The following is a 25,091-nucleotide window of genomic DNA, read 5'->3' on the forward strand; positions in this document are numbered from 1 at the left end:
TGTATCCTTATATCCTAGCCAGAATCCTTAGTTCCCTAATTTTTATCAGTCTAATAGGGTTTCAATTTTTTTTTTTTTTTCATTACTCTGCTAACTAGTGACTTTTAGGATCTTTCTGTAAGCTTTTTGAATTTTGGTGTTTCTTCTATAAACTACTTGTTTATGTCTTTCTCCCCTTTCTTTTGAAGTTTTCTTTTTTTGTTTTACTAGAGTTCTTTGTGTATCCTAAATACTTGTCCTTTTGTTGTTTTTAGGCATTGCAAATAATCTCCCACTTTGTTACCTTTCCTGTATCCTCTTTAGAAAGACATTGTAATTTTCATGTAATCAAAATCACCGCTTTTGCCATATGAAGGCCTTTCCCACTTTTAAGCCAGAAAAACATTCTTGTATTTTTAATAGTTATATCTTTTTTTAATACGTTTACTTTTCATGTGAAGTCTTTGTTTTTTTAATACATTTTTTTAAGGTTTATTGATTTTGAGAGAGAGAGAGAGAACGCAAGCAGGGAAGGGGCAGAGAGAGAGGGAGTCACAGGATCTGAAGCAGGCTCCAGGCTCTGAACTGTCAGCACAGAGCCCAACGCGGGGCTCAAACCCACAAAACACGAGATCATGACCTGAGCCGAAGTTGGACGCTCAACTGACCGAGCCGCCCAGGCGCCCCTGAAGTCTTTAATCCATTAATAAATCTACCTTTTTTTATACAGCATTAAGTAGATAACCTAGTCACCTTTCTCTTCATGTGTAGTGAGTCAGTATTCCTAAAAATCACCTAGTGAACTATTCATTCTTTCCCTATTGATTTGTGGTCCTGCCAATATGGTACATTAAATTTCCATATGTTCATAAGTTTGTCTCTGAACTCTGCCTTCTGGTCCATTGGTCTTTGTTTCTTCTTATGCCAGTACCAGAAGTTTGTATCCATTCCATTTTAATATCACATGTTAACGTGACATTATGATGTATCCTGATAACTGCTCAGGTGAATCACTTTTTTTGTCTTCATCTTCAAGATTGACCAAATTGTTTTAGAACTTCATTCTTCTGGGCATCTGGCTGCCTCAATTCGTAGAATATGTGACTTTATTCTTCCCTATAAATTACAGTAAATTTATTGAATTCCTCAAAAAAGTGAATGATTTGGGGAAGCTTGCTCTCTTTATAAAGTTATTGAGCCTGATGTTACGATGAACCTGTCGTATCCCAGTGTATTCAGGTATATAAAAAATATCCTAGAATAATTTTTAAACCAACTTTATTGAGGTATAATTTACTCAACAAAATGTAACCATTTTAGGCATAGAGTTTAACAAGTTTTGACCAATGTATTTACCCATCTACATGTACATACTCATGTAACCACTACAATCAAGATACTAAACATTTTTATCACCCAAAAATGGGTTCTTTGAGTCATCCTTCCCCTTACTGTAGGCAACCAGTGACCTGCTTTCTGTTGCTACCGACATACAGGTGTTCATATAAATGGAGCCAAACATATTCTGTCTCTGGCTTCTTTTGCTCACTGTAATGTTTTTAAGATTTATTCATTGTTGCATGTATCAGCAGTCCATTCCTTTTTATTGTTTAGTCTCTGTTATGGACATGGATTTTCATTTTTCTTGGGCAAGGGGAGGAAATTGATGGTTCATAGAGTACATATATGTTAAATTTGTAAGAAAGTGTCAAATTATTTACCAAAGTGGCTGTGTACTTTTGTTAGCAGTGTATGAGATTTATTTTGTATCAATTGTTTTCATTTAGGTCATCTTCATGGGTGTGGGATTCAGGGATCAGCAAAGGATATATACAGCTTATGGGTCAAAATGTGGCACACCTGTTTTTGTAAATAGTTTTTTGTATTGTCTGTGGCTGCTTTCATGCTAATAAAGCAAGCTAAATAGTTGGAAGAGAGACCATATGGCTTACAAAGCCTAAACTATTTTACTGTTTGGCTCTTTAAAGAAAATGTTTACTGACCTCTGGGGTAGAGATTTTTCATTGTGATTTTAATTTGCATTTCCCTGATGGCTGATGATGTTGGACATATTTTAACATGCTTCTTGGCCATTTGTATATCTTTTTGAGGTGTCCAAGTCTTTTGCTCACTTTTGAATTTAATATGTTTTTATTTCTAAAGGTTCTACTTGGTTTTTTTTATTTTCTATTTCTTTGATGAATTTTCCTGTTGTTTTTTTTTAAAGACTTTTTTAAGAGCAGTTTTAGGTTCATAGCACAATTGAAGATGCAGATTTCCCATATATGCCCTCCCATCCCTTCCCCTCCCAGATGCCTAGCCTCCCCCATTATAAGCATCCCCTACCAGAATGCTACATTTGTAACAATTGATAAACCTACATTTTTTTAAGCAAGCTGTATGCCCAGTGTGGCACTTGAACTCACAACCCGGACAAAAGTCACATGCTCTACAGACTGAAGCCAACCAGGCACCCCTGAACCTACATTGATAAATGATGAAGTCCAGAGTCCATAGTTTATTTACATTAAGGTTGATTCTTGGTGTTGTACATTCTATTTCTTATTTATTTATTTTTATTCATTGTTCTCTTTTCCTTTACCTCACGGAGTGTAGTTTTAATAGCTACGTTAGAGTTCATGTCTGATAATAACATCTGTTCTTCTTGGGATTGATCTCAGTTACTGTCTTAGGAAATGGGATCACGTTTTCCTGACTTCATATTTTAGTAATTTTAGATCATATCCTGTTCATAGACACTTGGCCTGTACTCTGAAAGTTATGTTTTAGAGACTGGATTGTTTTATATTGCTCCCAAGGGTGTTGATATTTTTGTGTTGGTAGACCGTTAACTTGGATAGACTCTAACTGCAAACTGTCATGCCTGCTGCGGACAGCATCTCAGATCTCAGCTCAGTTCTTTCCGCCTTAGCTTCGAACTGCTTTCGCTTTACCCTGTGCATGGTTCAAGAGTCAACTATAGTTGTTTTAGACCATAAACACAGAAATGTAGGGGTTCCCTTCGCTCCCTCCTAGAGTTCCTGCCACTCTCTTGCCTCGTTGGTTACCCTGGGCTCTTCTTTCTGGTTCTTCCAGTTCCTCCAACGAGGCTTTTTATTGGAGTTGTAGCTGTCCCTGTGCCTCTGCGGTGGTGACCGAAACCACCTTCCAGGCACAGCTGCACAGAATGCAAGCTCTGTTTGTGTGGATTGCTTACTCCATATTTTGATTTCCCATATTTTGATTTGTCTTCAGTTGTTTCTTGCGTTTTATTCCCAGAACCTATGATTGTTCTTGGTAAGAAGATCAGTGTATCAGTCTTTTTACTCAATATTCTTTTGCTCACTTACCTATTTATTTATCTCTTTTGCCCATTTAAAAATTGAGTTTTTGGTTTTTATTTTTGAGTTATGAATGTGCTTTACTTATTGTGGATATAAGTATTTTGTCAGATAAAGAATCATGAATGTTTTCTTTTAGTCTGTGGCTAAACTTTTCATTTTGTTAATGGTTTTTAGAGAGTAGGTTTTTAATCTTTATGAAGTCCGGTTTGTCAATTTTTTATGGTTCTTGCTTTTGATTTCTTATCTTTAATCTTTGCTTACCTCAAGTTTGCAAAGATTTTCTCTACTCTAGAAGTTTTATAGTTTAGGTTCATTTAGAATTAATTTTTGTGTATGATGTAGTGGTAAGAGTCAAATTAATTTTTTTTTCATAGAAGTATCCCATTTGTTGAAAGATTGTCTTTTCCTTACTCTGGCACCTTTGTCAAAATTCAGTTGACCTTATATCTTGGATTTAAATTTTAGACTGTTTATTCTGTTCCATTTATTTATATGTTTATCCTTACACCAATACCATATTCTCTTAGTTATTATTTTTTTATAATAAGTCTAGAAACCATCCAACTTTGTTCTTCTTCCAAAATTTTTAGGCTGTGTTAGGCCCTTTTCATCTCAGAGTACTATTTTTATAATATGTTCCATCCTGAACGTGTTTATGGTTTTGTTGCTATTGTGACAGTCACTATGTTTTTTAATTACATTTTTTTGTTTCTACTGGTAGATGTATACTATGCTTTTGTATGTAAATTGTATATTCAGCAACTCTCCCAAACTCTTGTTCTGATAGTGTTTACATCTTTTTGAATATTTTTTATAGCCTGTTATTTTGCTATGATTATAGCTACATGTTTGAGTTACTTTCCAATTCTTTTTATTTTTTCCTTATCTGTGTGTGAATTAGGTCATCCACTACCATGTTGAGGGAGGTGGTGATAGCTGGCATCCTTTTCTTGTTCCTGACTTTAATGGAAATAGTTGTAAACTCTTATGTTTTGATTATGATGCTTGCTGTAGATTTCATAAAGTTTAAGATTGCTTTTCTATTTTTAGTTTGCTGAGTATTTTTGTCATAAAATAATGATGAAATTTTCTTGATTGCCTTTCTCATGTTTAAATGATCATATTATTTTCCAGCCTAGTCATGCTATGTGTTTATCTTTTTAAATACACTGCTAACATCATTTGGTAATATTTTATATAAAATATGCAGAAATAAAGTACTTTGTGGGGTTAAATATATGTGTATGTGTATTTTTTTTAATCCCAGAAAACATTATTATTGTATTCTCAATCTTCATTTAGATTTATCTTCATATTTGTTGCTTTATTTGCTCATTATTCTTTTTTCCATCTCTTACCTTCCCTCTGGAGTCATCTACTTTCAATACAGAAGGCGTCTTTGAATTTCTTTTTGTGTTGGTCTGCTGATGATGGTCTTTTTTTTCTCTATCAGAAGATGTTTTTATTTCACTCTTTTTTTTTTTTTTAAAGATTTTTTTTTTTTTTTTTTAAGTAATCTCTACATGCATCGTGGGGCTCAAACTACAACCCCAAGATCAAGGGTCTCATGCTCTGCTGACTTAGGCAGCCAGGCATTCCTTCACTCTCATTCTTGAAATAGATTTTTACTGGGTACAGGATTGAATATTGGCAGTTAATTTATTTTTGAAGATATTCCACTGTATTCTGATTTACATTGTCGTTGAAGTCATCTTTCAGTCTTACTGTCCTTCCTTTGAAGGTAGTTTGTCTTTTTCTTCTGCTACTTTTATGGTTTACTCTTTGTTCTTGTGGGAGTTTTGTTGTTGTGTTGTTTTGTTTTGTTTTGTTTTTTGCAGTTGCACCATTCTGTGTCTTAGTGTGGATTTCTTTTTATGTATCTTGCTTGGGATTTGTTGGAGTTCCTGAATTTGTAGAATGGTGTATTTCACTGGCTCTACAAAATGCTCAGCTATTAACCTTTTCAGATATTTCCTTTGCTTCGTTCTCTCTTCTCTCCCTTTGGGATTCTGTTTAAATATATGTTAAACCTTCTTTATCTTGTCTCTTACACTATCCTTGGTGTTTTTTACCTTTTTTTGTCTTTCTGTGCTTCTTGGTGGATAATTTCTTTTGTACTTTCAGTTCACTTTCTCTGCTCTTAAACTGAAAATTGAATTTTAATCTATCATCTGTCTTTCTGCCTGTTTTTAGGAATAGGAATTGTGCTTCGTACTTTTTCACATCTGTGCTTTTTCTAAGATCCTTTTCCTTTCAGATTTCTATAAACTTGTATTTCTTTAAATATAATAAGAACTGTTGATAAGGAATTTGTAACTGATAAACCCTAAGATTTAAAGTCTCAGATCTCTGTGTCATCTTTTGTTTCTGCTGATAGTGACTCATGGTTTCTTAGTTTTTCTTTGGCTGTATTTAACTTGGTGTGGCCTAGTATATTAATAGGAATAATATGAGGCCCAGGTGAACGCCTTGGCCATTAGAGAGGATTTGTATTTGCTTCAGCCAGAGAAATCGAAAGTTGAATTCTTTCTGCCTTCACTTTTATGTGGTAATTCCTAATGTCCTTTCAGCCATTTGATACCCTATGAAAGATTTAAAGATATTTTTTCTAGCCCTTTTAGTTTTACTAATGGGAGGGTTAGTATGCATAACCTAACAGCTATTAAATTAAAAATCTTATCATAGCTCTACTAGGCTTTAATTTAATCCAGCTTTTCATTTTTTGTTTTAGATCCGCTCAGCTTATTTTGAGTTAGTTTCTGCTTTGTGCCAGCGTATTCCACAGTTGATGAAAGATGAAGCATCCAAAGTGAGCCCATCTGTTCTACTTAGCATTGATGACAGTGACCCCATTGTATGCCCGGCTCTCTGGGAAGCTGTACTTTATACACTTACAACTATTGAGGTGCGTAAGAAAGGTAACATTTAGTACATTTGAGATACTTGTCTTAGTTTGTATTTTAGAAGCCTTAGATATGATGTGAGACAGAGCCTATCAGATGATAATACCTAAAACTTACTGGAAAATGCTTTCTTGGAAATAAAATACTTAATCCAAAACTTGGTATAAATCTTAAACTGACCATAAAATTAGCATAGAGTTTTTGTTTTACTTTCAGTTTAGCCAGCCAGTATCAATTATTCTTTAAACTTTATGTAGTCCAGTGAAGTCAGTTTATCTGATTCTTATATTTAAGATTAGATATTAGTGTCCTTTTTGGAAAGCAGCTTTTATATAAATCTTTTAAGTTAAATAATTATTTCTGATCAATGTTGTCCTCGCTATGTGGGGTACATGATTACCATATGTAATAAGTTTCTTAAAATTTCCGAGTTTAGTTTTCAGTGGTGGTGAGAGATTTTATCCTCTTTAGGTAGAATACTTGATATTTACTTTTGACAGCCTGTGTGTGTCTAAATTGGGAGAAGTATTTTATGATCTCTAATTATTCTTACCATCTTTTCTTTGGTTAGGACTGTTGGCTTCATGTAAATGCAAAAAAAAGTGTGTTTCCAAAGCTGTCAGCTGTGGTTCGTGAAGGCGGTCGGGGTCTGGCTACCATCATATATCCTTATCTTTTGCCATTTATCAGCAAACTCCCTCAGTCCATTACAGATCCAAAGTTGGATTTCTTCAAAAATTTCCTCACCTCTGTAGTTGTAGGGTAAGGAGTTTCAATTCTTGATCTTTAGAGCAGAAGAGATTTTTCTTGGTTTCACAAATGGGTAAAATGATATACTCATTATGGTCTTTCTTATTTAAATTTCTCCAAATTGTTTTGTTGTTCATTAAACACTTTCAATTAAACTTTTCATAGAATTTCAATTGAGATTTTTTTCTTGGGTACTTTCAAGGCTTCAGTGGTCATACACAACAGAAAGTGCAATGACTATCGTAAGGGCCTTAGATTGAAATAGACTTTTTTTTATATGAGCATTTTTTGGTATGTTGATAAATACAAATGTCCAAATGGTAAAAATGAACCAGTGAAGAGTTTAAAACTTCCATAAGCTTAAATATGATAGCTATTTAAAGTCACAATTAAAAAAAATTATTTCAGTGTATTTGTTGAACTTAATAAAAGACACTCGCTTTTATTAATGCTTACAGAACTGTTTTTTCCTACACTATTAGCTTTATTTGGTTAAGTCGTCTCTTTGAAATTTGCAGATGGACTTGTTCCTGACTAGAAAATAAATATGTATTATCTTTTTTTGACACCTATTTGAAAATGTGCTTTTTTCCACACCTTTCCAAGTTCCTTTTGTTCTTAGTTTTTAGTTTAAGAATTTTGTTTTAAAAAATCCTCTTCTTTTGGTGTGATGCCTTTTCCATGTGTTTATTTTGGTGTTTCTGAGTTGCTTATTGTTTTGTGAAAGAGTAAGCTGTAGTTGTTTATTATTTCTTAGGCTGTCAACAGAGAGAATCAAAACCAGCTTTTCAGAGTGCTCAGCAGTAATATCAGCTTTTTTTGAATGCTTACGTTTTATAATGCAGCAAAACTTAGGTGAGGAAGAGATTGAAGAGATGCTCATCAGTGATCAGGTATTTATAATGTAGAAATCATCATGCCCTTGCACACTGACTGCAAAGTATCAAGCTCATTGTATCTTGTTGCCGTTTTTAAATTAGGCTTTATAAAAATTTCATTTTTATAATTTACAAATTGAGTAATGTGTACTTCCGACCATACAAATAAAAATTCTGTACCGTTGTTGCTAGAATAATACCATAATGCCTGAGTACTAATTAGTCTCTGGATGTGCAAGCCTTAACTTTTATAGAGTCGCAACACAAAACATAATTTTGAAGATTCTATTTGTGATCTTTTTTTGTTGTTGTTGTCGTTTTTATTTTATTTTTGAGAGAGACAGAGCGCGAGTGGGGGAGGGGCAGAGAGAGAGGGAGACACAGAATCCAAAGCAGGCTCCAGGCTCTGAGCTGTCAGCACAGAGCCTGACATGGGGCTTACACCCACAAACCATGAGGTCATGACCTGAGCCGAAGTCGGATGCTTAACCAACTGAACCACCCAGGCACCCCATTTGTGATCTTTTATATTAAGTATAAATTACGCAGTAATCATCTTGCTACTTCTAAAATATTCAACTACATTTATTTTTTGTGTGTGAACAATTGTGCTTGGTTTTTAGAACCAGTGATGAGAGCGAGTTCTGGAATATGGTTCCTTATGTTAGGAAATTAATGAAATCATATAAGCCTAGATCCTAGTTTATGTCTCAGTTAACTTATCTTTGTAATTTAAGGAAAAGAATTCCGAATTCTGTGGGTTCTTTCACACTGGTTTAGAAAAAAGTAAAAAATTGGATTAAGTTCAGAAAATGCAAAGAAAACTATTATTTGTTAATGATCAATAATCTTGGTTAACTATATCATAAAAAGTAATTTAGGGGAATGCAGTGAAATCATTAACTTCTTTGTATGATACGAAAATGATCTTCAAGTTAACTCTTCAGAGTTTTGGGAGGGAACATCCATGTTTTTCAGTTATTAAATGTGGAACTTTATAATGTTTTACAAATACTTTGTTTAAATTTTATTTCCCCTGAAAACTGAACTTTTATATTTCTGCCTTCTCTTTTAGTTGATTCCTTTTATTGATGCAGTTCTCAAAGACCCAAGATTGCAAGATGGGCAGCTCTTTAACCATTTAGCAGAAACCTTAAGTTCCTGGGAAGCCAAAGCAGATGTGGAAAAAGATGATAAAATAGCTCACAGTTTGGACAAAGTACTACTGAATTTTTGGGAAAGACTGTCAGAGATCTGTGTGGAGAAAATCAATGAGCCAGAAGCTGATGTGAAATCCGTGTCAGGTGTTTCCAACCTGTTACAGGTCCTTCAGAAGCCGAAGAGCTCACTGAAGTCAAATAAAAAAAAAGTTGGTAAGGTTAGATTTGCTGACGAGCTGCCTGAAAGTAATAAAGAGAACGAAAAATGTGTCTCCGAAAACAGTGAAGGCTCTGAATTAATGACTGAACTTTCTCTCTCTCATAATTGTTCAGACCTTGTATCGCCACTAAGGAAGAAACCTTTGGAAGACTTGGTCTGTAAACTAGCAGCGATGAGTATTAATTATGTCAATGAGCAAAAGTCAGAGCAACATCTAAAGTTTCTTTCTACTCTGCTCAGCTCTTTCTCTTCAACCCAAGTATTTAAAATGCTACTAGGTGATGAAAAACAGAGTATTGTCAAAGCCAAACCTCTTGAAATAGCCAGACTTGTAGAAAAAAATCCTGCTGTACAGTTTTTATACCAGAAACTGATAGGTTGGCTAAATGAAGATCAACGGAAGGATGCTGGTTTCTTGGTGGACATTTTGTACAGTGCCCTCTGTTGCTGTGACAATAATATGGAAAGAAAGTATGTCTTGGATGATCTCATTGAGGTATTATTGTTGTATATCTCTTTAAACTATAGTGGCTTACATCGCTACACTAATTATAAGTAAGTAGAATGAGACCTGCATGGAGGTTATTCTTGAGTCGTTTCTTGACTGTTTAAAGAAGAGCAGTATATTCTTTCCAATTTTAGTCTGTGTGCTGACAAAGTAAGCACAGGCAAGCAGTATATTCTTTTTTTTTTTTTTTTTTTTTTTTTTTTTTTAAGCAGTATATTCTTGATTGTGATGGGGAAGTGTGTGAGGCTTATGGGTAGGTGTTGAGTAAGTATGGTGAGGTGACAAATGCTCGGCAATGAAAGGCTAAGTATTTTAGTCCATACTTTTTTTTTTTTCAATTTACATCCAAGTTAATTAGCATATGGTGCAATGATTCGGGAGTAGATTCCAGTGATTCATCCCCTATGTATAATATCCATTGCTCATCCCAACAAGTGTCCTCCTTAATGCCCCTTACCCATTTAGCCCATCTCCCCACCTACCACCCCTCCAGCAACCTTCAGTTTGTTCTCTGTATTTAAGTCTCTTGTGTTTTGTCTCCCTCATTTAAAAAAAAAAATTTTTTTTTTTTTAGCATTTATTTATTATTGAGAGACAGAGAGACACAGAGCATGAACAGGGGAGGGGTGGAGAGAGGGGGAGACACAGAATCTGAAATAGGCTCCAGGCTCTGAGCTGTCAGCACAGAGCCCGACGCAGGGCTCGAACCCACAAACTGCGATATCATGACCTGAACTGAAGTTGGTCGCTTAACCAACTGAGCCACCCAGGCGCCCCTTCTCTCCCTCATTTTTATGTTATTTTTGCTTCCCTTCCCTTATGTTTATCTGTTTTGTATCTTGAATCCCTCATATGAGTGAGGTCACATATTTGTTTTTCTCCGACTGACTCATTTCACTTAGCATAATACCTTCTAGTTCCATCCACGTAGTTGCAAATGGCAACATTTCATTCTTCTTGATTGCCAAGTAATACTCCATTGTATTGTAATGTATACACACACACACACACACACACACACACACTGCATCTTCTTTATGTATTCATCCATTGATGGACATTTGGGCTCTTTCCATACTTTGGCTATTGTCGATAGTGTTGCTATAAACATTGGGGTGCATGTGTCCCTTCGAAACAGCACACCTGTATCCCGTGGATAAATACCTAGTAGTGCAATTGCTGGATCATAGGGTAGTTCTATTTTTTATTTTTTTGAGGAACCTCCATACTGTTTTCCAGACTGGCTGCACCAGTTTGCATTCCCACCAGCAGTGCAAAAGAGATCCTCTTTCTCCACATCCTTGCCAACATCTGTTATTGCCCAACTTGTTAATTTTAGCCATTCTGACTGGTATGAGGTAGTATCTCATTGTGGTTTTAATTTATATTTCCTTGATGATGAGTAATATTGAGTATCTTTTCATGTGTCTGTTAGTCGTCTGGATGTCGTCTTTGGAGAAGTATCTATTCATGTCTTTTGCCCATTTCTTCACTGGATTGTTTTTTGGGTGTTGAGTTTGATAAGTTCTTTATACATTTTGGATAGTAACCCTTTATCAGATATGTCATTTGCAAATATCTTCTCCCATTCTGTCAGTTGCCTTTTAGTTTTGCTGATTGTTTCCTTTGCTGTGCAGAAGCTTTTTATTTTGATAAGGTCCCAATAGTTCATCTTAGTCTATACTTTAAAAAAAAAATTTTTTTTAACGTTTATTTATTTTTGAGACAGAGAGAGACAGAGCATGAATGGGGGAGGGGCAGAGAGAGAGGGAGACACAGAATCGGAAGCAGGCTCCAGGCTCTGAGCCATCAGCCCAGAGCCCGACGTGGGGCTCAAACTCACGGACCGTGAGATCGTGACCTGAGCTGAAGTCGGACGCTTAACTGACTGAGCCACCCAGGCGCCCTAGTCTATACTTTTAAAAGCTGGAGTAGCTAGAAATGTTTTAGCCTTTTTTGTGATTACATAATGACTTCATTCCTTCTAAAAATTTATTTCTAACTCTTTTTTCTCTTTCAGGGGAATCTGAAATGGAATTCTATTCTTCAGGTCATTGAAAAGGTATCTTAGGGATTTTTTTTCCTTTTCCTCCTTTTTTTGCATTTATGAGTACAGAGAAGTTAAAACTAGTCATATTCACATGCTGGTATGTGGTCAAGTGTCTGTGTTAGAGAACTTCTTTATTATTGTAACTTTCTTCCCATAACCTGGGAAGGCTTTAGGCTTAGGTGTTTACCTTTCTGTAGTATTATTTTTCTGGTTAGGAATATCAGCAAAGACTGAAAAGGCTCTGGTAAATCCAGTATCTTCCTGGGAAGATAACAACAGGAGAACTAAATATTTGGTTATCTTTAAATTAAGACTACAGGTTTCTACTCTTATCCTAGTTATTTTTTCTTCTATAGAAGTAGATTGAGAGGTTTTAGCTTTGGCTCGAACACCTCAGAAATTAAATTTGTCCTGCTTTGGAATACTATACAGGCAAATTAAAATCTTTCAGACTTTGATTGCCACTTGACTAAATAAGAAAATTAGTGATGAAAATAATGAAAAGAAATCAAGGAACATAAGCAATTTAGAAGTTTTAAAGTATTTTTTCCCCAATGAAGATGTAAGTGATGTAACACTTTTCAACCATAGAAATGGGGGGATTTTTTTGCACTGTTAAGTTACCTAAAATTCTTTTTTAGCATTTTTTATTATTTTTAAAATTCACATACACAGATAACTCCATAATTTACAAGTTTCTTTTTAAATTATGGTAAAAGTCCATAGCAAAATGTACCATCTTAACTCTTTCTGAGTTTACAGTTCAGTAGTGTTAAGTATATTCTCATTGTGAACTAGTCTCCAGAATTTATCTTGCAAAACTGAAACTCTGTGCCTGCTGAACAGTGACTCCCTATTTCCCTCAATAGTTTATTTTTACAAAATAAATACAGAATATTAATTTACTGTTTTTCAATGAGAAATAGAACATATGAAGTACAGCATTTATATTAGTTTACCCAGTACCTTCTCTCTCTATAGGCAGGTTACATGAAAAGCAAAATTATCAGAAATCTACTTGGTAAGTCTAGAATTAGAGCAAAGGGAGTTAGTAATTTGATAAGAGAAGACTGATACCCATTTGCAACTTAGGAATGTGCCTGCTGGTTAGCTCAAATACTCCTAACCTTTGGGAAGACTATTTTCTTCCTGGGCAGTATTTAGAAGTTCATGGCCAGTGTTTGCCTCCTGTACTTCCATGACTAACTGATGTCTCCATCCCCTTAAAGCTGGTGAGGTTCTTTCTATGGATATGTTAAAATGAGTATTGTACATCATATCTTTCTAATTTGAGAGACATTTTACTCAAAAGTTTATTTCCTAGATTCAATAAAATAAATGGGTTTTACTTAGTAAACTGTGTTAGGAAAACCATATTATAGCCATCTAAACTCCAGATTTCTTTGTTTTTATGCAACTTTATACTTTATGATCAGAGTCATAAACTCAGCTTCTTTAAAAACAACCTGCATTTTGTAATCAGAAAAGGACGTTAGTGGTTTTCTAGGTTAATCTTCATTTTTAAAATAGGAAATAGTCCCAAATTGGTTAAGAGATTTGTCCAGGATCATAAAGCCAGAAGATTGGCAAAGCTTGGGCTAAAATAAAAGCCCAGGTTACCTACAGTTTTTTAATAAAGGACAGTTTTTAGGCACTACCCAATCCGCACTTGGTTTTTTGTTTTTTTTTTTCCAGATTGCTTTGAAATGAACCAAGTTGCAAATTCCTTTCTTATCAGCCCTTAAAGCAAAAGAAGCTCTGGGAACATGGATCAGCATGCTTTTGGGGGTGGATTTACAGTTTTTTGTGTTTTGTTTTTTTTTTCTTGCTTCCCCACCCCATGAAAATAAACCAGTTGCTGTTAGCTATCTGGCCCCAGTTACTATTGCAGAGAATTTGGGGAAATATGTCCCATTGTTCATATTGAAGTATTTACCACTATTAAATATTAATTGTTCTTTAATTTTAGTAAAATTAATGAACAAAAATTTAATACATAGAACATTTTAAAAATCTGTCTTCAAAGTTCATCCGTTCGTTATTCATTGAACATATCTGCAGTGTTGATAGCAGGTATCAAAGAAGTAAGACAGTCTCTGCTCTCAAGGAACTTACAATCTCATTAGAAACAAGACATACACAGATGAAACATTATAAATAATAATAAAATCCAGTAAGTGCTTTAGAAATTCAGAGAAAAGCAGTTATGAGTTTGGGCTTGAGTGGATGGGGGAGCCCTCATAAAGCAGGTTGGCTTTGTAATGATTCTCAGAGAATGGATGGGATTTTGATAAAGAAGAGAGAGAATATTTATGGTTGGGAAAATAGCCTGAAAAAACGCCTGAAAATGTATGTAAGCAAGGCTTAGTGGGGAACAGGACAATATCAGCCGCCTTAGAACTTGAGGAGGAGTGGGGGCTAGTATTGGGGTCATGATGATGAAGGGAGGTAATATGGTACAAGTAGTATAGGCAGATATGCTTTTTGATCTTGAAAATTTTTGCTTTAATTTTATGGTTTTAGGCATGTTCTAGTTCAGATAAACATGCTTTAGTAACTCCTTGGCTAAAAGGAGATATCCTTGGAGAGAAATTGGTAACCCTGGCAGATCATCTTTGTCATAAAGACTTGGAATCCACAGTATCTTCTGATTCTTACTTCTCGGAGAGATGGGCTCTTCTAAGCTTGGTATTATCCCAACATGTTAAAAATGGTAAGCAAAAATAGGGCTTTTGTTTTTTAGTAGGCAATAAAGTCTTCACTTTTGGAAGGGATTCCATGTTACAAAGTCTGTATGTTATTGGTTGAGAATAACAAGACTTAATTCATGCAGCTATTTTAATTTTGTAAGCACCCTAAATATTTAAGCCTTGTAGCATGACTTGGAAGACATTTTAATATTTTTAAAAAGTTTTACATTTTAAAGGGTTTTGAGTTTAGCAAAGTTATTCACTAATTGTATAGACCATTGTGCTTTTTTTTATTATTTTTTTAACTTAATGTAAAACTGCTCTTTTACATGAGAGCTTTTATATGTGAGAGATCAGATTGATTTGTTGATACAATTTTCTTTTGTCTAATACATAATTTTTTTTTTAAACACATGGAAAGACTTAAGTGGTTGTTAACCCAAAGTAAGATTTTAAAAAATACGCTGTTAATATTTTTTAATTTTTTGTTTGTGTGAACTTTTTTTCTCTAGATTACTTGATTGGAGAAGTATATGTTGAAAGAATTATTGTTAAACTTCATGAAACTTTATCCAAAGTAAAGGAATTGTCAGAAGCTGAAAATAATGATTCATCAGTGTCTTTTATCTGTGATGTGGCCTATAACTATTTCAGCTCAGCAAAAGGATGCTTGCTAATGCCATCCTCTGAAGACTTATTATTAACTCTCTTTCAGTTATGTGCTCAGAACAAAGAAAAAACACATTTGCCAGGTAATAGCCTACTGCTCAAATGTTTTGTTGGGAATCTCCGGCTCTGACCTTCATAGTGTAAGTGCCCAGGCTTTATTAATTGAATCATAATGTACTTGAAAGTTGAAAGCATTTTGAGTAGAGGGCTACAAATCTTAAACACTTTCAGCTTTAGAAACCAAGTCAAAGGTATATGTAGACCTTATGTCTAAATTCTTTCTTGATATCAAAGAAATAGTTTTGGAAGGGGCTATGGTAGATGAGTTAGAATCTTAGCCCTTTCACTTAGGAACTGTTGTTTGGCAAGTTGTTTAATTTCTTGATGCTCCAGTTTCCACATTCATAAAGGAGGGTATATTAATATGTCCTTCTCTTATTCACTCTTGGTATATATCAAAATAAAACTGAAATTGCCTTTGTAAGGACTATATTGCCTTATATGTTGAGACTTAATTATGAAAGGCATTTTAAAAAACACTAGTATTGATAGAGAGCCCTCCTCCCCAACCCTTTCTTTCATACTACTCTGTTCGGAAAAGGTGTAATATTTTTCACATCTCTAAAAGGACAATGCTCTTTTAAATAAGAGTAGAAAAGAGCTAACTTTAAAAATCTTAACATGTTTACATTTGTATAGCATGAGCTAGTTTGTATTATTGCATATTTATGACATAGTTATTTTGTTTTGGCAATTAAATGGTAATTTTATATTTTCCATTTTTAACGGTACTTTAAAAATCTCAGGTCTGCATTGAGCTATTTCATACATTTTGTACTGGTTATAGTTGCTTCGCAGGGATTACAAATTACTGTTGACATCTTGATTTTAGACTTTCTTGTCTGTAAACTGAAAAATACTTGGCTCTCTGGTGTGAATTTATTGACCCACCAAACTGGCAGTACATGTAGACAGAGTACCTTCCTATGTTTGTCTGCTCTGTGGCTGAAGAACCAAGTTCAGTCTTCATCTTTGGATATCAAAAGGTAACTTTTTTTGTACTCATTTGCACAGTATCTCTTCAATACCTGATCACTGTCTTTAAATTACAGCCTGTCTATGAAAAATGATTTGTTACGTAATAAATCTACGGGACTCTAAGAGAAGACCCAGACAAAAATATTTTTCCAAAAGGAATTTGTTTTAATGATCATCAATTTAAACTCAATTCAAGAATGATTTGTTATATCTGCTGGACTCCTAATTTATGCTGGTGACGTGATCGTAGTGCTATACTGTGTCTTGTGAGCTGGTATGGATTATAACCATAACCTCCCATGACTACCACACATCGTGGTTATTCTTCATTGTTTAATTTTGGGGCTCTGGTAGCCTCTGTTTTAAGATGTTGAATTGCAAATATATTTCACACCACATACCTAAATCCATTTATAAAAGTGAAAACGAAGAGAATGCATCCAGAGACTTTTAGGGTTGGGTCATATCTTTTTCTGATCATCATGGCTTCTCCCCCCATATAATGAGGTAGTTGTGTTTCTGAAATACCTTTTCCAAAATAGGTCAAGTTCCCTTCATTCTGGTACAGAAGCAGCACTCAATTTCAAACTATAAATGTTGTATTAAATCCCCAATTTGATGGTGTGTATGTCAGATACAGGGTAAAGGACTTGCTTAGTTTCATTTTTAGTGGTCTTTTTGTTCAGGTAAAGTGTTCCCTGCCATAGTATTTAGTGTGTACCAGAGTGCTCAAGTTAGTCATAGCATAACCATGATTGTCACATTGTTTACATTATTTTCAGTCTTCAAGTCCTCTTGTGTGCTGTTGATGACTTGCTAAATATGCTTCTAGAAAGTGAAGATACTAATCTTCTGGGAGTTTACATTGAAAGTGTAATGCCAAGCAACAGTGAATGGGAAAAGATGAGACAGTCTCTTCCAATGCAGGTATGTTTGAGATTGGACAGTGCTTATCTCGTTCTGAAGTTTGAACTTCATGCAAGCTTAAACATTTTAATTTTATTCTGGAGAAGGGAAAAAATTGAACAAAATGAATATCTTTTGTTTTATCCTTGGGAGAAAAAAAGGTAAATGAAACGAGTATCTTGCTTTGCCTTTACGTCTCTGAATGCTCACATATTGGATGTTTGTTGTTTGTGAGACACTGGCAGTTGCCACGGTACGAGGTGAATTAGATCTAGTTCTGTCCTGAAGGACTCTTAAAGAAATACACATGTTGATAATTTCCTGAAGCAAAACCCAAACTTCTAGGCTTCTGTGATTTTATTGATAAACTAGTAATAACTTCATTTTTGAAGTTATTCTAATAACATTGTGAAGATTGATAACTTCATTTTTGTTCCCTGTCTTACTTGCAGAGATAGTAAATAATTTAGAATATCTAATGATTTTGTATATAATTGAATGTATTCTTTTTACAGTGGTTGCATAGACCTCTTTTAGAAGGAAGATTGAGTTTGAATTATGAGTGTTTCAAAACAGATTTTAAAGAACAAGATGCAAAGAAACTTCCCAGCCATTTGTGTACTTCAGCATTATTGAGCAAAATGATATTAGTTGCACTGAAAAAGGAAATAGTCCTAGAAAATAATGAGCTTGAGAAAATAAGTAAGTATATATGAGCATTCAGATATAATAGCATTGTTTTGAAATAATTTGTATTAAGTATAATTTTGAAATAATTTTGATTCCTCTGCAATTTAAATCTTTAAAAAATCAAGAATCTTCCATTCCTATTAACTATTGTAGTGATGAGAAACTTGAGGTTACTTAAATGACGAATGGTAAATTGCAAATCGGATGAAAACATACTGAAATTTTCTATAATCTTGTTAGCTGTAGAGCAGAATTTGTTATAAGATCACTTACTTAAGCTGGCGAGACATCAGTACTAGGTCCTATGGCACATAATCCTAAAGAAAATGGTTGAGTTTAGTGTTTCATCATGGATTGTGATTTAAACCACGATACCTTCGTGTTGATAGGGATACATAGGTATGTATGTAGATATATATTTTTTTCCTGGCAAGTGGAGGTTCAAATGTTGAATCCCGTGGGGATGTAGGACTTAAAATTCCCCCATTCCAGGAAATGGTGTAGAATTGTAAGTAGCAGTGTGACCTAAACAAAATGGTGTTAAGGGTAGAAGTTTTGCATAATTTCTCCGTCAGTCTTGTTTGTAAAACTTCAGCTGTAGCATAGTTACTAGAGGAAAATATATGCCCTGTGGAAGAAAGCTGGAATACTTCTTGATTTGCCAACTCCACATGCAGTAAAGGGCAAGGAGATTAGCCTGCAGTTGCAATAGTGTGTTTTTGTGGCGTGTGTTACTAATTACAAACTGACAACATTATGTATTTAAGCTTCTTATCAACCCTGTCAGATATTATTACTATGGTTTTTGTTACCTGGTTTTCTTAGCTTGACTTGATTAGAGGTACTTAGCTTGTAAGGGATAGGATTAGATTTTTGAACCAGGTCTCAAGTCTTCTGACTCCAAAGTCCATAAATGGCTTTATAAAACAGAGTTGTGATAATTGTGTGTTAAAACCTATGATGTGCTAGGTTTTCTGAGAGATTCTTGGTCATTTAATTCTCACAGCAGTCCCTGAGCTAGATTTTAGTACTCTAATTGCTAACTATGCACACAGCTCAATTTGAGTCCAGACCAGTCTTTCACCGAGATCCATGCCCTGTTTACTATATCATGGTGTTTCCCATTTCTTAACACATTGGCTTGAACTTCTCATCTCAGGTCTTGGGGCCCTTAGTTGTTTGTCCTGTGTGTAACTTGTTACCACCTGTGGCAAAAAGAGTAGGAGATTCTTCCATTATCTCTGGTAACTTAGGCCTGTCACACTGTTCACTGATTAGAAAAGGGACCAAATAAGATTTGGGAGAAGAGTGGCATTTTGTATCAGACAAATGTTCTCAGTTTTTGTTATCACTGAACATCTCAAAGCAGATTTGGAAATCAGTTCACAAATATTTTGAGACTGGCAGGCGTAGCAGTATTTGAAAATGGGACGGTGAAATGAAAATGATCAAAAGGTTCCTTCACAGAGTCCACTTGATAATGTGTTGTCCATTCTGTAGTTGCAGAACTGCTCTATTCACTGCAGTGGTATGAAGAATTAGACAATCCCCCTATTTTTCTAACTGGATTTTGTGAAATGCTTCAAAAGATGAATATTACATATGATAACTTATGTGGACTTGGTAATACCTCTGGCCTTTTACAGCTGCTATTTAACAGGTAAGAATCCCTTTCAGCTTCCGTTTTTATATGATTGTTTTACTGGCTTTTGCCTTTGTTTCTGTAAAATGTTAAGCTCACTTCACGCTAATCTTTCAGAGGATTGATTTAAATTAAACCCAGTTCTTAATAATAAGTACTTTGTGGATTCTGAGTACTTGATTTATTCATCTAGGGAGATATTTGAACTTTGCCTGTGTTCTTAAGTCCATAAATTACATTGAGGAATGGGGCAGATGACAATGAAAGAAATAGAAGCCTTGTAGAAGTTGTTTTGTCATCTGTGATCCATCCTTCCCGCTACTCTCAAACCTTATACTTTGCATGTTGTTACAGATATGTCTTAAGATTATAAACACAAAACCTTCCCCTTAATTGACGGGAGTTTATTGAAGTTACCGTGTTGAACTGCCTCTCTTTGTTTTTCACTTGGCTGTGATGTTTTGAATATGCTTTGCCTTATCAGAGGTCCCAGGCTGAGCCTTTCTCTGCAGTCTCCATCTACATACTCTAGGACACTCAGAACTTTCCCCCAGTAGATATGAATACCTCCTTGGTTCTTCAGCATTAACCAGGCTCGGTGTCCTCTGGGATATGTCCTTTTTCCGGCTACCATCTCTGATCCTCAAACCTGCTCTCCTCTATTAGGATTTGAAGGGCTTTGGGATGAGAGCTCAGTACCAGTTGTAAAGGAGTGTTGGAAAGCTAGGCTCCCAGTCTTTTCAGTAATGGCAGCTGTTTGGGGGCAAAAGCCCTGGGTGAATTGATACCCTCACAAGGTGATTGATTTAATTCCGTAAAAGGAATCCAGATAAATGGTAAAAATTGTAAACACTTTGAAAATGGATTTTTTTTTCTTTTTTTAGATCCATGGAAAATGGCACCCTTTGGTCTCTTATTATTGCTAAGTTGATCCTTTCCCGAAGTGTTTCATCTGATGAAGTAAAACGGCATTATAGGAGAAAAGAAGGGTATTCTGATTTAAAATGTTTATACTTTGTAATTTGCTGTATTTGGTCACTTTGGCAAGCCCAACTAATGAATAATCTCTATATCAGTCAAGGAAACAAGGTTTAAGAAATGCGGAAATTCAAGGAAATGAGATTAAAGACTTTAAAACAATTTAAATTATTTTAGGTTTGGGACACACCTTCTCATATAAGCATTTTAAACTTTATAATATTTTGTTGTGGAATTTTGTACTTGGTTTAAAAAGTTAGCATTTTGTTAACTTGCTCTCTTTTCCCCAGAAATCTTTTTGGTAGAAATCTTTCTTTTACCTCTCCCTAATATCCTTCTTCTGTTACTTTATTTGCTGTTTGGAAGTGATAGGGAAAGTTACTTATCCTTTGCTTTAGTAAGGATCATCCTATTGAAATATATTCTAGAAATGCAATAAATGTGTTCTTAAGACAAAGAAATAGATTGTGGGGTTGGGCATACTAGAGTTCTAGAGTTGGTCATATTAAGAGAGGCTGAACCTCAAATTAAACATTTAGTTGAAATTTACCAAGAGGCATTTTGAATTTACTGGTTTACCAAGAAGAATTCTGAAATGATATGTATATGATCTTGTACACTAAAATCATGAAATAAATTTCAATTTTTTCTTATTTAAAAATTTCTTAAACTTGTTATTTTAAGGTAGTTATAGATTTACAAGCAATTGTAAGAAATAATATAAAGAGATTCCATATACCCTTCATTGAGTTTCCCTCAGTGGTACTGTTTTGCATAACTTTAATACAGTTTTACAATAAGAAAATGGCATCAATACAATCCACTGACCAAGTCTACATGTACTTATTTGTGTGTGTGTTCTGTGTAGATCCCATGTGTGACGCCACCTCAGACCAATAGACAGAACAGTGTTACCACAGGGACCTCTTGTGTTACCCTTTCACAGCCAGGCCACCTTTCTTTTTCCCATTCTCATCTCTTGCAACCAGTAATCTGTTCTTTTTATCATTTAGTTAAGTTATATAAATGGAATCATGCAGCATATGATCTTTCGATATTAGCTTTTTTATTCAGCATAATTTAATTTTTCTGATTATGAAAGTAACAGGGAATTAACTGGAGACATATTAGAACTAATTACTAATATGGATATATATACTTGGCAGAAAAATCAGAAACTTTCTTATTCAGTAGTAATAATTAAAAATGTCATGGGAAAAAAGATTTTATTCACAATGACAACAAAACTATACCTAGAAATAAATTGAACAACAAAAATGCAATTATGAAATTTTAGTAAAGATTACAAAAAAGGTAGGAAGCTAAATTGTAAAAATGGTTGTATCAATCTGTAATTGCAATGCAATCTCAATAAAAATTCCAGCAATATATTTTGAAAAACTTGACAAACTGCTCTAAACACAGTATTCATTTGAAGGAAAAAATGCTCAAGAATAGGTAGGAAATTTCTGAAAGATAAAAGTGAAAAGGAATTGTCTTACTAATACAATAATTAAGCAGTATTAAATTGGTGAATAGACAAATCAGTGGATCAAGACACAGAATCCAGAAACTGAGCCATACATATTTGGGAATTTAGTTTTTGATGTAGGTGGCCTTTCAAATCAGTGAGGTGAGTGGGGTGCCTGGGTGGCTCAGTTGGTTAAGCATCCAACTTTGGCTCAGGTCATGATCTCGCTGTTCAGGGCTTCAAGCCCCACGTCGGACTCTGTGCTGATAGCCCAGAGCCTGGAGCCTGCTTCGGATTCTGTGTCTTCTTCTCTCTCTGCCTGTCCCCCACTCGTGCTCTGTCTCTGTCTCAAATAAATAAATAAATAAATAAATAAATAAATAAATAAATAAATAAATAAAACCCACAAATCGGTGAGGTGAGTGAATATTAGATGATGTTAGGAAAATTGGATATGTTTGAAAAAAATAGTGAGGTGCCTCTCTCTTACATTATACACAAGACTGAAGTCCAAATGAAAGCTAAATGTAAAGAGCAGACCTATAAAAGTATCAAAGGAAATTAAGAAGCTCTGTATAATCTCGATATGGGGAAGATCTTAAGCAAAGCACAAAAACCCAGAATCTATAAAAGAAGTGATTTTGTAAAAGTGAAAACTTCTGGCAACCCACAAGCCCATCAACAGATGAATGGATAAACAAAAATATGGTATATACATACAATGGAATATTATTTAGCCTTGAAAAGGAAGGAAATTCTGGCACATGATACAACAGGGATAAACCATGAGGACATTATGCTAAATAGAATAAGCCAATCATAAATGACAGATATTATATGGTCCACTTCTGGGAGATACCTAAGGTAGTCAAATTCAGAGAGACAGAAAGTAGAATGGTGGTTGCCAGGGCCTGAGGTGAGAGGAAATGAGGAGTTCTTGTTTCATAGGTAGTTGTTTTGTTTTCTGTTGTTGTTGTTGTTGTTGTTTTAAGATTTTATTTTTAAGCAATCTCAGAACCTGGTGTGGGGCTTGAACTCACAACCCCCAAGATCAAGAGTTGCATGCTGTATAGACTGAGCCAGCCAAGTGCCCCTCATAGGTAGAGTTTCAATTTGGTGAAAGGAAAAGACTTCTGGAGATTGGTTGCACAGCAGGTGGAATGTACTTACCACTACTGAACTGTACACTTAGAAATAGTTCATTTGGGGGGTTGCCCGGATGGTTTAGTCAGTTAAACGTCTGACTCTTAGTTTTAGCTCAGGTCATGATCTCACGGTTTATGAATTGAGCTCTGCGTTGGCCTTTGTGCTGACAGCACAGAGCCTGCTTGGGATTCTCTCTCTCCCTCCTCTCTGCCCCTCTCCTGCTTATTTTCTCTCTCTCTCTCTCTCTCTCTCTTAAAATAAATGAACAGTAAAAAAATTTTTTTTAATAAATAAAAATTAGAAACATGTAAAAAAGAGAAGCAGTAAAAAATATCCACAATCTCATCATTAAGAATCAGCAGCTGTCAATCTCTTTTCATAGTTTCTTTTTTTTTCCTATACAATTATTTTATACAGTGGAGTTATTAGTCTTCTTGAATATTTTGAAGAGCAGGAATTTTCTGAAATAACTGCATATTTAGGATAAATATAATTCATACTTTTCCTTTCCTTTAAACAGGTTTTTCCCACTAACGGAAGGCAATATGCATACCATTCAAAGTCTCTGTCCATTTTTGTCAAAAGAAGACAAGAAAGAATTCATTGCTCAATGTATACCTCCCCTTTTGGCCTGGACTAAGGAAGATCTTTGCAGTACTAATGGTTAGTGCCTGATAATAAATATTTCTTTAATTATTGCTTAATATCTAAATCCAGATCTAGAAGAGGTAAATTGAATTATAGCTGATTTATTCCTACTTTATACTTTGCTACATAACACGTTGACAGTCAGTAGTATGGGTGTCTTTGGGGAGTGGCTGTTACCACTTTGCAGTACAGAAATGCTACAGCCTTAGGGAAGACTAAAACCACAGGTATCAACAAAAACCCACCAGTGTCCTCTAATTATTTCCATGTATAGCATTTTTAGCTATGCTTAATTTCAATTTCTCCCTAGTCAACCACTGATTGAACATATAAAGGTAACACAGAGAATAGCTTTCGTTGTTTTTTAAACCTTTTTGGACACTCTGTACTCTATTAGTTAGTTTGTTTATTAATTTAATAAACATTTACTGAACATGGCTCTGTGGCAGTTCCTTTTGTGGAAAGGACAGACATAAAGTTATATCGTGATAACCAATGTATCAGAAAAATGGCCTGTGTGTCAAAGCAGCAGAAAACAAGTTTCCCCGTTCTGCTTTGCAGCATCAGTGGCGATTTCACAAAGAGAAAAATATAAGTGATGAAGGATAGTTTTCCATGTGGATATAATTGGGGATGGGCATTTCAGGTACACAGAAACAAAAAAGTGTTGAGAGTTCCGTTTGGCTGGCATTTCAGGAAGAAGGCTGGGGACAAACGGTGTTAGGATGTACAAGAAGCTGAATTTTGAGAAAATAGTAGGGAAAAGGCCTAACATTGTAGGTTAAGGAGTTTGGACTTTAAGAGGTAGGCACTAAGGAGCTGTGGGCTCAAATTAGGTAGGAGAGTAGTAAGACTATCTCATTAGAAAGATTATTGTAAGGGGTGCCTGGGTGGCTCAGTCGGTTAAGCATCTGACTTCAGCTCAGGTCATGATCCTGTGGTTCATGGGTTCGAGCCCTGCGTTGGGCTCTGTGCTGACGGCTCAGAGCCTGGAGCCTGCTCCAGATTCTGTGATTCCCTCTCTCTCTGCCCCTCCCCCACTTGCACTCTGTCTCTCTCTCTCTCTCTCTCAAAAATAAACATTAAAAAAAAAGAAAATTGGGGCGCCTGGGTGGCGCAGTCGGTTAAGCGTCCGACTTCAGCCAGGTCACGATCTCGCGGCCCGTGAGTTCGAGCCCCGCGTCAGGCTCTGGGCTGATGGCTCGGAGCCTGGAGCTTGTTTCCGATTCTGTGTCTCCCTCTCTCTCTGCCCCTCCCCCGTTCATGCTCTGTCTCTCTCTGTCCCAAAAATAAATAAAAAACGTTGGAAAAAAATTAAAAAAAAAAAAAAAAAAAAAAAAGAAAATTATTTTGAGGGGCACCTGGGTGGCTGAGTTGGTTAAGCATTCAACCTTTGATATCGACTCAGGTGATGATCTCAG

At 35.2% G+C, this 25,091-nt stretch overlaps 1 protein-coding gene across 2 annotated transcripts in view; it reads left to right on the forward strand.

Moving 5' to 3' along the window:
- Positions 1-25,091, forward strand: part of LTN1 (listerin E3 ubiquitin protein ligase 1) — a 61,774-nt gene that overhangs the window by 11,096 nt on the left and 25,587 nt on the right. For both annotated transcript variants that reach the window (XM_042954642.1, XM_042954643.1), the window contains exons 7-19: positions 6,055-6,228; positions 6,798-6,988; positions 7,734-7,869; positions 8,930-9,730; positions 11,763-11,804; positions 14,316-14,505; positions 14,995-15,234; positions 16,044-16,197; positions 16,972-17,116; positions 17,611-17,797; positions 19,286-19,445; positions 20,312-20,416; positions 23,543-23,685. In XM_042954642.1, coding sequence (XP_042810576.1) covers positions 6,055-6,228; positions 6,798-6,988; positions 7,734-7,869; positions 8,930-9,730; positions 11,763-11,804; positions 14,316-14,505; positions 14,995-15,234; positions 16,044-16,197; positions 16,972-17,116; positions 17,611-17,797; positions 19,286-19,445; positions 20,312-20,416; positions 23,543-23,685 — 2,668 coding nt within the window. The remainder of the gene's footprint in view (positions 1-6,054; positions 6,229-6,797; positions 6,989-7,733; positions 7,870-8,929; positions 9,731-11,762; positions 11,805-14,315; positions 14,506-14,994; positions 15,235-16,043; positions 16,198-16,971; positions 17,117-17,610; positions 17,798-19,285; positions 19,446-20,311; positions 20,417-23,542; positions 23,686-25,091) is intronic.

Source organism: Panthera leo, chromosome C2, assembly GCF_018350215.1.
Source record: "Panthera leo isolate Ple1 chromosome C2, P.leo_Ple1_pat1.1, whole genome shotgun sequence".
Lineage (NCBI taxonomy): Eukaryota > Metazoa > Chordata > Mammalia > Carnivora > Felidae > Panthera > Panthera leo.